Raw genomic sequence first — 15,924 nt, forward strand, 5'->3', positions numbered from 1 at the left:
ATGGGCCAGAAGGAACATAACGGGCACTGGCTGTGCCTAGGGGGTGCCCCGAGGGGGGAACAACCCACCAGGGCGTGCCAGGAGGCCCGGGCGCGCCCTGCTGGGTTGTGCCCACCTCGGGTGCCCCCCGGACTGCCTCTTTGCTCTATAAATACCCCAATATTCCAGAAACCCTAGGGGAGTCGTCGAAATATTCATCCAGCCGCCGCAGAGTCCATAACCACCAGATCCAATCTAGACACCATCTTGGATGGGGTTCACCACCTCCATTGGTGCCTCTCCGATGATGCGTGAGTAGTTCTTTGTAGACCTTCGGGTCTGTAGTTAGTAGCTAGATGGCTTCATCTCTCTCTTGATTCTCAATACAATGGTCCCTTGGAGATCCATATGATGTAACTCTTTTGCGGTGTGTTTGTTGGGATCAACGAACTTTGAGTTTATGATCAGATCTATCTTTTTATATCCATGTAAGTATTTGAGTTTCTTTGATCTCTTATATGCATGATCTCTTATAGCCTCGTATTTCTTCTCCGATATTTGGGTTTTGTTTGGCCAACTTGATCTATTTATCTTGCAATGGGAAGAGGTGCTTTGTAGTGGGTTCGATCTTACGGTGCTTGATCTAGTGATAGAAAGGGAAACGACACGTATGTATCGTTGATACTAAGGATAAAATGATGGGTTCTATCTCTACATAGATAGAACTTGTATACACCATGTCATCGTTCTTATTGCATTACTTCGTTTCTCCATGAACTTAATACACTAGATGCATGCTGGATAGCGGTCGATGTGTGGAGTAATAGTAGTAGATGCAGGCAGGAGTCGGTCTACTAATCTTGGACGTGATACCTATATAATGATCATTGCCTGGATATCGTCATGAGTATTTGAAGTTCTATCAATTGCCCAACAGTAATTTGTTCACCCATTGCTTTGCTATTTTTTTCTCGAGAGAAGCCACTAGTGAAACCTACGGCCCCCGTGTCATTCTTCTCATATTATTTGCCTTTGCAATCTACACTTATTTGCATTTATTTTCAGATCTATTAATCCAAAAACCCAAAAATACTTTACTACACTTTATTTTATTTGCGATCTATTTATCCAATCTATTACAACCTTTTCACCGTCACGCACCAATTTCTCGCACCGTTACCCGAAAGGGATTGACAACCCCTTTAACATGTCGGGTTGTGAGATTTTGTTATCTGTGTGCAGGGGCTGTTTATGTTGTGTTGATTGGTTCTCATACTGGTTCGATAACCTTGGTTTCATATCTGAGGGAAATACCTACCGCTGCTGTGCTGCATCATCCCTTCCTCTTTGGGGAAATACCAATGTAGCTGCAAGCGACATCAGATAGCGTCGAAGCAAGGATCTTCGTGCCGCTGAAATGGTTGGCCGGTAGCTCGTTGGTGCCACCAACCGGGACTAAAGGTCAATTTTAGCAACCCAAAGGGCAGGAAGCAGAGACCTTTGGTCCTGGTTGGTGGCACCAGCCGGGACTAAAGGGTGGCATTGGTCCCGGTTGGTGGCTCAAACCGAGACGAAAGGGTGGCATTGGTCCTGGTTCGAGCCACCAACCAGGACCAAAGGCTTGTGCTTGTCACAGCCACGGTGCGGTTGGATGTTTAGTCCCACCTCGCCAAGCGAAGGGCGCTCGGGCCTGTTTATAAGCCCCATCATGGCTGCAACGTCGAGTCCTCTCTAAAGCAGGCATGTGGGCCTAACCGACCTCTGTCTGCCCTGTGGGCCCTACTTGCACAACGGGCCTGCGTCCTGGCCCAACTAGTAGTTGGATTTCTAGTCGTATGCAACGTTGTGGCTTAGTTTGTCGGCATTTATTTTTTTGTTATTTTAGTTTTCTATTAAAGATTTTATTTTAGTTGATTCTTTTTAGTTCATTCTTTTTAACAAATAAATACTTTGATAATATTAGTCAATATTATTTTGATTCTTTTTAGTTCATTCTTTTTAGTTAATGTTTCAGTTGATTCTTTCTAGTTAATATTTCAGTTGATTCTTTTTAGTTCATTATTTTTAACAAATAAATACTTTGATAATTTTAGTTAATATTATTTTGATTCTTTTTAGTTAATGTTTTAGTTGATTTTTTTAGTTCATTCTTTTTAGTTAATATTTTACTTGATTCTTTTTAGTTCATTCTTTTTAACAAATTAATACTTCGATCATTTTAGCTAATATTATTTTGATTCTTTTTAGTAGATTCTTTTTGCCATTGAAGAATATTATATTTAATTGATTCTTTTTAGTTCATTCTTATTGCTATTAGAGTTTTATAAAAGCTTTTTAGTTCATTCTTTGAGCTAAATGACCCTGAAACTGAAAAGCACAACAAATGAACTCTGGAAGTTGGCATGGTATCATCATTTCACCCACATAGCATGTGCTAAAAAGTTGAGAGGGTTACGACAAAAGCTGGATGCACTTTGTGTACAAAATGGAGAATCTCTTTCAAAGTATCAGGGTTCCAGACAAAAACTGATATGTTACAAAGGGATTTCATTTTTTGAACTTATTTTAAATCTAGACTTTTTCTGTGTTCAAAATGCACCATTCAAAGCCACATCATCAATTTTCAACCCTTTTTGACTTCATTTGTATTTTTCATGCATTTACTGATTTTTTTAGCTAAATGACCCTGAAATTGAAAAACACTAAAAATGAACTCTGAAAAGGTTGAAAGTTGCCATGGTATCATCATTTCACCCACATAGCATGTGCTAAAAGGTTGAAAGGGCTACGGAAAAAGCTGGATGCACTTCCTGTAAAAAATGGAATCTCTTTCAAAGTATCAGGGTTTCGGACGAAAACTCATCTATTACAAAGGGATTTCATTTTTTGAACTTATTTTAACCCCAGACTTTTTGTGTGTTCAAAATGCACCATTCAAAGCCACATCATCAATTTTCAACCATTCAAAGCCACATCACTTATTTTCAGCCCTCCACTCCCACGATGTCTCTTTTGCCTAAAAGAACTATGTGGCGCTTTGGCTCATCGTATGATGTATTCGCTTCCTTATATTTTCTTTTTCTCGGTTTGGTAGGCATGTCCTTCACATAGAAAACCTGTGCCACATCGTTGGTTCGTCTGTGTACCCAAGATTGTTCAGATCCACTGTTGTCATTCAGTACTGTGGGTTTACCTGTACCACGCCTCCTGACTGATTGACCCATTTGCATCAATACAAAGGGATGTTAAAATCATGTCCATAGACAAGTTCCCATATGTCCACTATGTAACCACAATATGTGTCCTTTCCCCTCTTGGTTGTTGCATCAAAGCAAACACCACTGTTTTGGTTGGTGCTCTTTTGATCTTGGGCGATCGTGTGAAATGTACTCCCATTTATCTTGTACCCTTTGTAAGTCAATATAGTCAAAGATGGTCCCATGGCCAACGAGTACAACTCATCTACAATAGTGGTGTTACCCATGAGATGTGTTTGCAACCAACTGCCGAAAGTCCTGATGTGTTCACATGTAACCCAGTCGTCACACTGCTCCGGGTGTTTGGAGCGCAGAATATTCTTGTGTGCATTGACATATGGGGTCACCAAGGTAGAATTCTGTAGAACTATGTAGTGTGCTTGAGACCAAGAATGCCCGTCCCTACATATTATTGAGTCCACTCCTAGCGTGCCTTTTCCAGTCAGTCTCCCCTCATACCGCGATTGAGGGAGACCAATCAGCTTAAGGTCAGGAATGAAGTCAACACAAAATCCAATGACCACCTCTATTTGATGGCCTGTGGAGATGCTTCCTTCGGGCCTAGCACGGTTACGAACATATTTCTTTAAGACTCCCATGAACCTCTCAAAGGGGAACATATTGTGTGGAAATACAGGGCCTAGAATGGCAATCTCGTCGACTAGATGAACTAGGACGTGCGTCATGATATTGAAGAAGGATGGTGGGAACACCAGCTCGAAACTGACAATACATTGAGTAAATTGCACAGAAGTACCACAATTGGGGCATTGGAAGCAGATTGGTACCAAGATTGGTAATTTTTACATGTCAGTACCAAGATTGGGGCAAGCCGTTGCAAAAAAGACTAAAAGTGTGTTTTATACGTATTGACAGAAAAGCTGACCGGTTGGGCCCGCCCGTCAGGCGACACGCTGGCCAGTGCGCGTGTGCCCGCGCGCTGACTGGGCGCTGACTGGGACGAGGCCGGCTCGCACCGTTTAGGGCGCGGCTGGTGCGGTCGAGCCACACCCCAACCCCGCTCTGCCCTCTTCCTTCTCCTCCTCGCCGGCGGCTGCCTCCCCGCCCGCCCCGCCGCCCGCCACACCACGCCACCGTAGTCATGGATCGAACTGCTTAGGCGCTGTCACCTCCACTGCGGCTGCTCGTCCCTCGCGCCCTCCTCTCCCCCGCGGCTGCTGTGCCCTAGGCGACGATGGCCTTGGCTACTCCGGCAGGCGACGATGGCCAGGGCGATGCGAGCGGCGGCGATCTCCCCCGCTTAGGCCTGGGAGTGGTTGCTACTCCAGCTCGGAGTACAGTAGCGAGGACGAAGATTTTGCGGAGCCGGCGTTGTCGATGGAGCAGAGGCTGAAGATGGCGCGAATTTGGTTGGCCAACCCTAGCACCGCCCATCAGTGGACTCATGGCATCGGTGGTGTTCTGTAAGTGTTCCATTGTTCCATCTTTGCAAACTGAAATTGGGGATTAGGGTTAGGGTTTACTGCCTGGTTTACTGTCTGCATGTTTAGCACTCTAATTGCTAGTTCCTAAGTAGAGCAGAGAAGTATATTGGATTACATGAGTCCTAACTAGAGCAGAGTAGAGCAGCATTAGTGGATTACATTGTTATTTCTTAGTCCAAATTGTCAGAGCACCATTAGTTAACTTAAACAAAGCTTTGTTTATATGTTAACTTAAGCAAAGCTTTGTTTATATGTTAACTTAAAAAATTCCTAACTAGAGCAGAGTCCAAATTATATGTTAACTTAAACAAAGCTTTGTTTATATGTTAGCCTATCTGTTAAGTAAAATTGTTTATTAACCATTTTTTCTGTTATTTCATTTTGTAGTTTGTATGATGACATTTTGGATGTTAGGTTCTATTTTGATGCTTCAGAAATGTTTGAGTTGAAGCTCTGCAGTTCAGATGTAACATACCTGAATATGATTGCAGTGATGGAAACCCAAGGATTTAGTGAATATGATCGGCTGTTTCACATTGAGAATCCACAATTAGGGGAGAAAGGATTGGAGATGGTAGAGTGTAATGCTGAGTTGCAATTAGTAAAGAAGCAGGTTGAGGAGTCTAAGGTCTTAAATTTGCTAGTGAGGGCATGTCCACCTCCTTGCAGCCAGTTTGAGAGGCAAGAATTATCCACTGTTGTGTATGAAGAGCCTGTGTTATATGATCTCAGTGAGGCACCCATCTATGCTGTTAATGAAGAAGGAGTTGCATTTGAAAGTCAGAGTAGTAGCTACAGTGTAGCTCATGGTACTGGTCTTTGCACACAAGAGAGCAAGAATGTAAAAGGAAAAATGAAAGCTGTTATGGAAATAGAAGAAGAAGAGGGATATGTTGGCAGTGGTGGTTCTGATTGTGAAGGTGAAGAGGACATTGATGTACCACCTTTTTATATGGGTGATGCTGATGACATAGAGATGGCTGAGGGAAAGAAACAGAAAGAGTATGATGAAATGGAAGAGGAAGAAACAGATGATGAAGAATCTGAGGAGGAAGAAGTTGTGCATTATGAGGGTGACACAGAGGTTGAGGAACCTTTTCAAATGGATGAAGATGACAAAGTTGTTTCACAGGATGTAGAAACTGTAATTGTACATGAAGAGAAGAAGAAGAAGAAACAGAAGCTTCCAGTTAGGAGAGGGCCTACAACAAGGTCACATTCAAGTGTAGTATCAGAGGAGGAACCTGATTTCAAACCTTCATCTGATGAAGAAGAGAAAGGATTGTTGAAGGAGGCTGATGATGATGGTTTTGAGCCATTGTCATTTGTGCTGCCAAAGAAAAGGAAAAGCAGGGCAAAGCAGAGGCCTCCTAGAAAATGGTACAATGAGAAAATGGATGCACCACATGAGCAATTATGTCTACACATGTGTTTCTTGGATCAACATCAATTCAGAGAGGCTTTGTTGAACCTACACATCACTCAAGAAAGAAACTTCAGATATCATAGGAACTCAGATCAAAGAATAATTGTAGAATGCAACCAAAAAAATTGCAACTTCTTTATGGTGGCAGCAGTTATAAAAGGTGAAACTACTTTTGTAATTAAGAAGATGAGAATTAAGCACACTTGCCCTACTAGTACAGAGACAACAAGGGTAAGTGCCAAGTGGCTTGCACAGAAGTATGAGTCACTGTTCAGATCTGATCTAACAACTGGCATTCAGACTTTGATTGATGCTTGCATGGAGAAGTATGGTGTGGATGTGCCCAAGTCAATGGCATATAGAGCAAAGAACATAGCTATTGATGTTGTGCTAGGAGACCACAAGAAGCAATACCCTAGGTTGAAAGACTATGCTCAGGCAGTGATGGATACAAACCCTGGGAGTAGAGTAGTAGTCACTACTGTAACTCCAACACCCACTGAAAAAATCCCTCATCTAGGTCCAAGATTCCATGCTATGTTCTATTGCATCAATGGAGCAAGGGAGGGGTTTCTCAAGGGGTGCAGACCATTCATTGGTTAGTTTGTTCACCTTGTGCATTAGTTACATATTGTTTCATCTTGAAACGCATTTGAATGTTTTAAATATTGAATTTGCTTGCTCATTCAGGTGTTGATGGGTGCTTCATTAAGTTAACTACTGGTGCTCAACTACTTGCTGCCACTGGTAGAGATGGCAACAACAATATATACCCACTAGCATTTGGTATTGTTGGGCAAGAGGACACACCTAACTGGTGTTGGTTTCTACACCAACTTAAAATCTGCCTAGGAGGAGAAGAGGGACAGTTTGGTCCATATACAATAATGTCAGATAGACAAAAGGTATGTGCTTGCATCTTATGTCCTTGTTCCTATATGGTTGTTTTGTGCTAGATAGTAGCTTAGCTAGTTTAATTGTGTGTCCCAGGGCCTACTAAATGCAGTGAATGCTGTCTTTCCTAAGTGCAACCAAAGGTTCTGCCTTAGGCATATCTATGCAAACTTCCAAAATGCTGGGTTTAGGGGGGAAGATCTGAAGAAGTGTATGGATAATGCTGCCTATGCATATAGTGAACACAAATTTAACATTGCAATGAATGACCTTAGAGCTGAATGTCAGGAAGCTTGGGAGTGGCTTTGTCAAATACCCAAGAAAACATGGGCAAGGCATGCATTTGACACAAACTGCAAGACTGACCTTGTAGTTAACAATTTGTCTGAGGTGTTCAACAAGTATGTCCTAGATGTTAGGAAGAAACCAATTAGGACAATGTGTGATGGAATAAAGGATAAACAGATGATGAGGTGGCATAGGAATAGGGAGAGTGCAAAGACAGCTAGATGGGACATAACACCCCATTATAGTGAGAAGCTAGAGGTTGAGAAGGAGAGGGCCAAATATTGCAAACCAATTCAAGCTGGTGTGAACTTGTGGCAGGTTACAAGTGGGCAGCAAACCCATGCTGTTGACTTGCAAGTGCACACATGTGGGTGCAGAAAATGGGACCTCAGTGGCATCCCATGTAACCATGCCATCTCAGCAATCAACAAGGGCAAAAGAAAACCAGAGGATTATGTCAGCAAGTTCTTCAAGAAAGAATTTTATGTGGCAGCTTATGAACCAATGATCTATCCAGTTCCTGGTGAGCATGACTGGACAAAGACCCCTGGTCCAGACATTGACCCACCTGCATTTAAAGTGAAGAGAGGAAGAAAGAAAGAGAAGAGGATCAAGGGGAAATTTGAAGTTCCAAAGCCTAAGGACACATCAAGAATGGGGACTATAACATGTGGCAATTGTGGACTGCAAGGACATAGGTACACAAGCTGCCTCAAGCAGTTGAAGCCTGAGCTGGCTTTGAGGAAGAACAAACATGTGGTAATCCTCTTATAAGTGGTTTTCCTTCTTGTACATTCCATTTTTTTAAGTACTTACTCATTTTCCTTCTTGTTTATGCAAGCCTCTTGCAAGGAATTCCAATGGTGGTGGTGCTGCTACTACACCAGCAACAACAACCTCTCATGCAGCTCCTACAACAACACCAACAACTGGGAGAGGAGCTGGGAGAGGAGCTAGGAGAGGTGCTGCAGCAGCTCAAGCTGCTGGAAGAGGTGCTGTGAGAGGTGCTGCACCAGGTGCTGCAAGAGGTGTTGGGAGAGGGAGAGGTGCATTCTCTGCCCCAAGACAATCTGGTCCCTCCACATCTACTGCTCCCTCCACATCTGTTGCTGGGAGAGGTGCTGGTGGTAGACATACTGGATGGGGGAGGTACTTCTATGCAAGTGGTAACTAGATACTTCATGTGGTGGTGTACAATGTCATCTTTGCTTTGGTGGTGTACTTTAAGAATCAATGCCATATATGGCTTTTGTTGATGTGGATGCAACTTATGAGTGAATGCCTGGAATGGACTATCTTGATATGCTGGAGTTATTGATTATGCAAGCTTGGATGGTTCTTTTTATGATTGATATGTTGTTATGATAAAAATGGTTCTTTTTATTATTGATATGTTGTCTATGCTCAAAATGGTCCTTTTTATGTTGTCTATGTTTTGGTGGCTCGGGGTCGACGGAACCACCTAAAGCCATCAACTAGGGTCTAGGGTGTCTCGGGGTCGACGGAACCACCTAAAGCCATCATTTTGGGTTTTGGTGGCTCGGGGTCGACGGAACCACCTAAAGCCATCAACTAGGGTCTAGGGTGTCTCGGGGTCGACGGAACCACCTAAAACTATTCCTTTTGCAAATGCATTTAAGCATTTAAGCATCACTCTAACATATGTAACTATTCCTCAAATGCATTTAACCATCATTTTCAGTCTAACATAAGCAAATGATACTAACTGGAGTTCAACACATTATAGGAATACACAACCATTGTTCACATTACATAGTGGAGTTCAAATGCACAATCCATCCTTTTCTCACAAAAGGATGAATAGCATATTAGTAGGTACATAAACAGCCAGAGTTCACAATTAGTTCTAGAACCATACATTACACTACCATAATTCTAAGTTACTAGGCCATTGCACAGCCATCCTTCCCAAAAGGTCTGCAATGCCCACTAATCTTAATTCATCTTGTTCAGTTCTCCAAGATGGCCTGGATCCCCTTGATCTTCTCCTTCAGCTTCTCCTCTGCCTTCATGAGCTCTTCTTTATGGTTTTCCTTAAGCTTCAGCAGATCAGCAACCTGGAACTTCAACTCTAGCTTCTCTTGGGTGAGCTTCTCCTCAAACTTTGTGAACTCTGCATTCTTCAGCTCCAAATTCTCTTGAGCCTCAATCCTCAATTGCTTCTCTTTCATCTTCTTCAACTTGAGGTTTTGGATGGCAGTTGCTTGAGCACTTGTCAGGTTGCACAGGATTTCAAACTTCTGTTGAAGCTTCTCTAGAGCTGCATCTTTCTTTGCCATTTTTGCATTCATACCAGCCACCAATTCAGCTCTGCATTGGTGCTGATATGTGACAGCTGACTGCAGATAACTGAAATCCACAACCCTATCCTGCTGAAAGTCCACAAGTTGATGCACATCTTTCACTAACTTGTCATATTGTGCATCCAGCTTCTTATTTTCTTCTGTCAAATGGTGAATAGTTAAAGAACTTTGAAGATTATCATCCACCCTAGCAGACTTGCTCTCTTCAACCATTGACCAAAGCTTCAGCAATGCATTCTCCATTGTTGGGGGCCACTGCTCATCAACCCACTGAACAAACCCACAATTCTGACCTTCCTGGAAAAATAACAAGGCAAAATTTAGTACAATACAACTACTAATAGTAGTAAGCAACAGTTAGTTCATGCCAGTAGCTAATGTTGGTACTGACCAACACTGAATTTGCACATCCATGTGCTAAGCAAGAGGGTGATCAGTATATAATTAGCAGAGTAACACTACATTCAACTTTGCATAATAACCAACTTACAATTGGCCATTAATATAATGGAATCCTACATTAGCCTAGCTAAATACACTACATTAGCCTGCAGGAACAAACTAGCTAATGACAGTACCTACTATCAGCAGTAAGCAACAGTTACTTATTAAGAGTCACACATCAGCTAATGGCTAATGTGAGTACTAAGCAACATTGCATACAACAGAGCATTCATGTGCACACAACAGAGCATGCTTGAGCCTATATTTAGCCTAAATGCACTCTACTGACCATAATATTCACCATTCCTACAATGAGCACTACAGTATGACATATATGACTAACAAAATTACCAATCACATAACTGAATAACAATTGGCAAACAAGACTATGTGACTTCCAATGAACATATCCTGTGCATAATCAATAAGGCAAGAAAATTACCGGCTCTGCACATGCTAAGAACCTTCTCCCAGTCATTGTTCCTTCAAATGCAACAAGCCTCTCTGATGGCTTCCCATGCTTCTCGCACAGCACTATCAGATCTAGCTCAAGACCATTGTAATCCGGGTCCTGAAGAGAGAAAGGCACCTGCCCAAGCAAAATCCAAGTTAGCATCATGTGCAGAGGACGAGGACAAAGCAAATCAAACGAAATCCTCACAGCAAAGACCACCTAGACAGAAAAATCCCAAAATTTTCCTAAACCTAGCCCTAACCCTAGCTCCAATGGAGTAACTGACCTGATTGAGCCCATCGGTGGAGGTTTCGGAGTGCATGTACGGGAGGCTTGAGTTCTCGTCGCTGCTCTCGTCTTCAAAAACCATGGCTGCGGCAGCGTCGTGTGGCGTCCGGCGGGGGCGGGCGCAGCCGGCGGCGAGGCAGAGAGATGGAAGAAGAAAGCAGAGCAGAGCGGGGGGAGTGAGCGGGGGTGTGGCTCGACCGCACCAGCCGCGCCCTAAACGGGAGCCGGCCTCGTCCCAGTCAGCGCCCAGTCAGCGCGCACTGGCCAGCGTGTCGCCTGACGGGCGGGCCCAACCGGTCAGCTTTTCTGTCAATACGTATAAAACACACTTTTAGTCTTTTTTGCAACGGCTCGCCCCAATCTTGGTACTGACATGTAAAAATTACCAATCTTGGTACCAATCTGCTTCCAATGCCCCAATTGTGGTACTTCTGTGCAATTTACTCCAATACATTGCACCAAATCATTCTTTAAGCTTGGTAGGATTTCTGGATCGATTACCTTCTGAGAGATTGCATTGAGGAATGCGCATAGCTTCACAATGGCTAATCGAATGTTTTTTGTAGAAGCCTCCTCAATGCAACCGGAAGCAGTTGCGTCATAATCACGTGGCAGTCATGAGACTTTAGGTTCTGGAACTTTTTCTCTAGGATATTTATTATTCCCTTTATATTGGATGAGAAGCCAGACGAGACCTTCATACTGATCAAGCATTCAAAGAAGATTTCCTTCTCTTCTTTGGTAAGAGCGTAGCTAGCAGGACCTTCGTCATACTGCTTTGGATGCATGCCGTCTTTTTCGTGCACACGTTGCTAGTCCTCATGTGCCTCCGGTGTATCTTTTGTCTTCCCATACACGCCCAAGAAGCCTAGCAGGTTCATGCAACGATTATTCGTCACATGCATCACATCGATTGCAGAGCGGACCTATAGGTCTTTCCAATAGGGTAGGTCCCAAAATATAGATTTCTTCTTCCACATGGGTGTGCGTCCCTCAGTGTCATTTGGAACAGATAGTCCCCCAGGACCCTTTCCAAAGATTACTTGTAAATCATTGATCATATCAAGTATGTGATCACTAGTACGGAGTGCGGGCTTTTTCCGATGATCTCCCTCACCTTTGAAATGCCTGCCTTTCTTTCGACATTGATGGTTGGTCGGAAGAAATCAACGATGCCCCAGGTACACATTCTTCATGCATTTGTCCAAATATATACTTTCGGTGTCATCTAAACAGTGCGTGCATGCATGATATCCCTTGTTTGTCTGTCCTGAAAGGTTACTGAGAGCAGGTCAAATTCCTCCTGGTTGTCCTCATCCCACACACGTAAACCTTTTCCATTCCATAGCTGTAAAAGTTCTTCAACTAATGGCCTTAGGTACACATCAATGTCGTTGCAGGTTGCTTAGGGCCTTGGATGAGCACTGGCATCATAATGAACTTCTGCTTCATGCACAACCAAGGAGGAAGGTTATAGATACATAGAGTCACGGGCCAGGTGCTATGATTGCTACTCTACTCCCCAAAAGGATTAATGACATCTACGCTTAAATCAAACCATACGTTCCTTGCGTCACCTGCAAAGTCCCCCCACCTTCTCTTGATTTTTATTCACTTCGACCCGTCAGCGGGTGCTCTCAACTTCCCGTCTTTCTTACGGTCCTCTTTGTGCCATCACATCAACTTGGCATGCTCTTCGTTTCTGAACAGACGTTTCAACTGTGGTATTATAGGAGCATACAACATCACCTTGGCAGGAACCCTCTTCCTGGGGCACTCGCCCTCAACATCACCAGGGTCATCTCGTCTGATCTTATGCCGCAATGCACCACATACCGGGCATGCATTCAAATCCTCATACGCACCATGGTAGAGGATGCAGTCATTAGGGCATGCATGTATCTTCTGCGCCTCCAATCCTAGAGGGCATAGAACCTTCTTTGCTTCGTACGTACCGGCGGGCAATTCGTTATCCTTTGGAAGCTTCTTCTTCATTATTTTCAGTAGCTTCCCAAATCCGTTGTCAGATACACCATTTTATGCCTTCCATTGTAGCAATTCCAGTGTGCTATCGAGCTTTGCGTTGTCATCTTCGCAATTTGGGTACAACCCTTTTTTGTGATCCTCTAACATGCGATCGAACTTCAACTTCTCCCTTTCACTTTGGAATTCTCTCTTTGCATCAACAATGACCCAGTGAACATCATCATTGGGCACATTGTCTGGTTCCTCTTGGTCTTCAGCTTCCCCCGTTTTAGCATCACCGTATTCAGGGGGGATAGTTGTCATCATCCTCTTCTTCTTCATTGTCTTCCATCATAACCCCTCTTTCTTTGTGCTTGGTCCAAATATTATAGTGTGGCATGAAACCCAAGCAAGTGGACGTGAAGGGTTTTCGAGTCAGAGTAATCCTTCATATTCCCACATATAGTACATGGATAATACATAAAACCATTCTGCTTATTTGCCTCAGCCACTTCGAGAAAATCATGCAGGCCCTTAATGTACTCAGAGGTGCGTCGGTCACCGTACGTCCATTGCAGGTTCATCTGCATGCATTATATAATTAAGTGTATCAAAAACCATTACAGAACATGATGAATAGAGAAGTGACCAAATTAATAGAAGTTCATCATCACATTAAAACCAAAGTACAGTAGTGATCAAATGTTTTACTGAAAAAATAAATACATAAAGTTCATACATAGTTCTCATCGAACAACATATAGCTCTCTAGAGCATCTAATTAAAACATACATTGAAACTACGTAAAACATTTAAATGCAACAACAAATGCGATCATAATCGCAACTAAGGTAACAATTGATCCAACGGCATAATGATACCAAGCCTCAGTATGAATGGCATATTTTCTAATCTTTCTAATCTTCAAGCGCATTGCATCCATCTTGATCTTGTGATCATCGACGACATCGGCAACATGCAAATCCAATTCCATCTTCTCCTCCTCAATTCTTTTCATTTTTTTCTTCAAGTAATTGTTTTTTTCAACTAAATTTAACCTCTCGACAAGAGGGTCAGTTGAAATTTCTGGTTCACATACCTCCTAGATAAAAACATCTATGTCACGTTGTTAAATAATTGTCATAAACACCAAACGAAACAAATAGTTATAAACAATAATATACCAGACCCGAATCATAGACATGACGAGGGTCGACGGGGGCGGATACCAAAACCATGGCACTATATAATAACAAACAATAATAAAAGTAAGAAAATTATACAAGTATCTATCTAAATCATACAAGTAAGCATTTTTTTTCTTTTACAAAGAAGATAAGAACAAGAGGCTCACCAGGGTGGTGCCGGCGATGAGATCGGCGCGGGCGATCGATGGCGGTTAGGACGGGTACGGGACAGGACGGACCGCCAAACCTAGACAAATCTTGAGGGAAATGAAGCTTTGAGGTCGAGTTTGGAGAGGAGAAAGCTTAAGTGTGGCTTGGCCATTTCATCGAACACCTCATGTGCATAGGAGGTGAGAGCTAGAGCAACACATACATGTACATGCCGGCCCTCCAAAAAACAGATGAGTGAGTGGGCAAGGGCAGGGGTATATATAGGCATATCTTTAATCCCGGTTGGTAGCTAGAACCGGGACAGAAGACTGAGCTTTGGTCCCGGTTGGTGTCCCGGTTCCAACCACCAACCGGGACTAAAGGTGCTGGGCCAGGAGCGAGGCCCATTGGTCCGGGTTCATGTCTGAAACCTGGACCATAGGGGTCAGACGAACCGGGACCAATGGCCCCTGAGGCCCGACCGGCGCCTTGGCCTCACGTAGCGGGACTGATGCACCCTTTGGTCCCAGTTCGTAAGTGAACCGGGATTAATGCCCTTATCCTGGCCTCAACCAAAGTTCTGGTTTTTACTAGTGAAGTAATAGCTAAAGAATTGTATAGCGGGGAGCCTTCTCTATCTATGTTTTCCTTACGGAAACACTAACACCCACACGTGTGTGCGTTTGCATCTCGCCCACATGTGTGGATCTGTGTCCGTTTATGGATGCACGAATCTTGGCATATTTGTGGTGCCATGTAGGACTGGGCTGGTGTGTGGGCATTCACCTGGTCGCCCACACGTCCGTTTCACCACACGGAGGAGCCGGTGTGTGGGCGTTTAGCAGTTCGCCCACACGTCAGTTTTCACTCACGCACAAGGACTGGTGTGTGGGCATTTGTCATCTCGCCCACACGCCCGTCTTCTCTCCCACACCCAAGCTGCCAGTTGCCATGCGTTTTCCAGTGTACATGGCAACTGCCTTAGTGTGCTTATAAGCAGATGGCAACTCTCTTTTTTTTTTACCCGAACATGTCAGTTGACATGTGTTTTGCAGGGTACACGGCAACTGACCTAGTGTGCTTGTAAGCAGATGGCAACTCTCTCTTTTAGCTGAACATGTTGTTTTGTCGTGTCTCTTTGTAGTGCTACACGGTAACTGCCTAGTGTTAGTAGGTGGCAACTCCTAAAGTTTTTAAATCATGACAACTGTAGTAAATCAGACCATACATGGCAACTGCTTAGTGTTAGTAGGTGGCAACCTCTAAAGTTTTCAAATTATGGCAACTATAGTAAACCAGACCTACATGGCAACAACTGCAGTTGTCCAAAACGATATTTAGCACTTGACCTGAGATGACAATTGCAGTTGAGAAACCATGACAACTTTAGTTGTCCAACGTGACAACTGTACTTCAACGACATGGCAACTGCAGTTAAACGTACATTGAAAAGGGTCCGGACCATGGCAACTGCGGGGACGAGTGGTGACTGTCACGCGGGGCGTGCGGGACCGTGAGGTAGGTGGCTGAGAGAGGTCGTGCGGGCGTTATGCATTTTGCCCACACGTAGGCATGTGAGAGAGACCGCAAGGAAAAAAAGAGGCGTGTGGGCGCTAGTTGTTTTGCCCACACATAGGCGTGTGGGCTGGTCCTCTTAGACACCACACAAAACATGTGAGCAGCAGACCCCTTAACGGATACACGTGTGGCAGTTATCGTCGTCCTTTTCTTACTAGCCCGTGCAATGGCATGGGTTGATGATTAGTTGTGTTAATACGATTAACATTTTTATGGCGGTCTATTATAACTAAATTAATATTACA

The 15,924-nt window shown here is 43.6% G+C and overlaps 1 protein-coding gene across 1 annotated transcript; it reads right to left on the bottom strand.

The window, feature by feature from the left end:
• Positions 1-9,259: 9,259 nt before the first annotated feature.
• LOC123084273 (uncharacterized) lies at positions 9,260-10,881 on the bottom strand. Its single transcript, XM_044505964.1, has 3 exons — positions 10,798-10,881; positions 10,500-10,646; positions 9,260-9,910 (listed from the first exon to the last, which is right to left on the bottom strand). Exons 1-3 carry the CDS (start codon positions 10,879-10,881, stop codon positions 9,260-9,262), a joined length of 882 nt encoding a protein of 293 aa, XP_044361899.1.
• Positions 10,882-15,924: the final 5,043 nt, after the last annotated feature.

This window comes from Triticum aestivum, chromosome 4A (assembly GCF_018294505.1).
Source record: "Triticum aestivum cultivar Chinese Spring chromosome 4A, IWGSC CS RefSeq v2.1, whole genome shotgun sequence".
Classification (NCBI taxonomy): Eukaryota; Viridiplantae; Streptophyta; class Magnoliopsida; order Poales; family Poaceae; genus Triticum; species Triticum aestivum.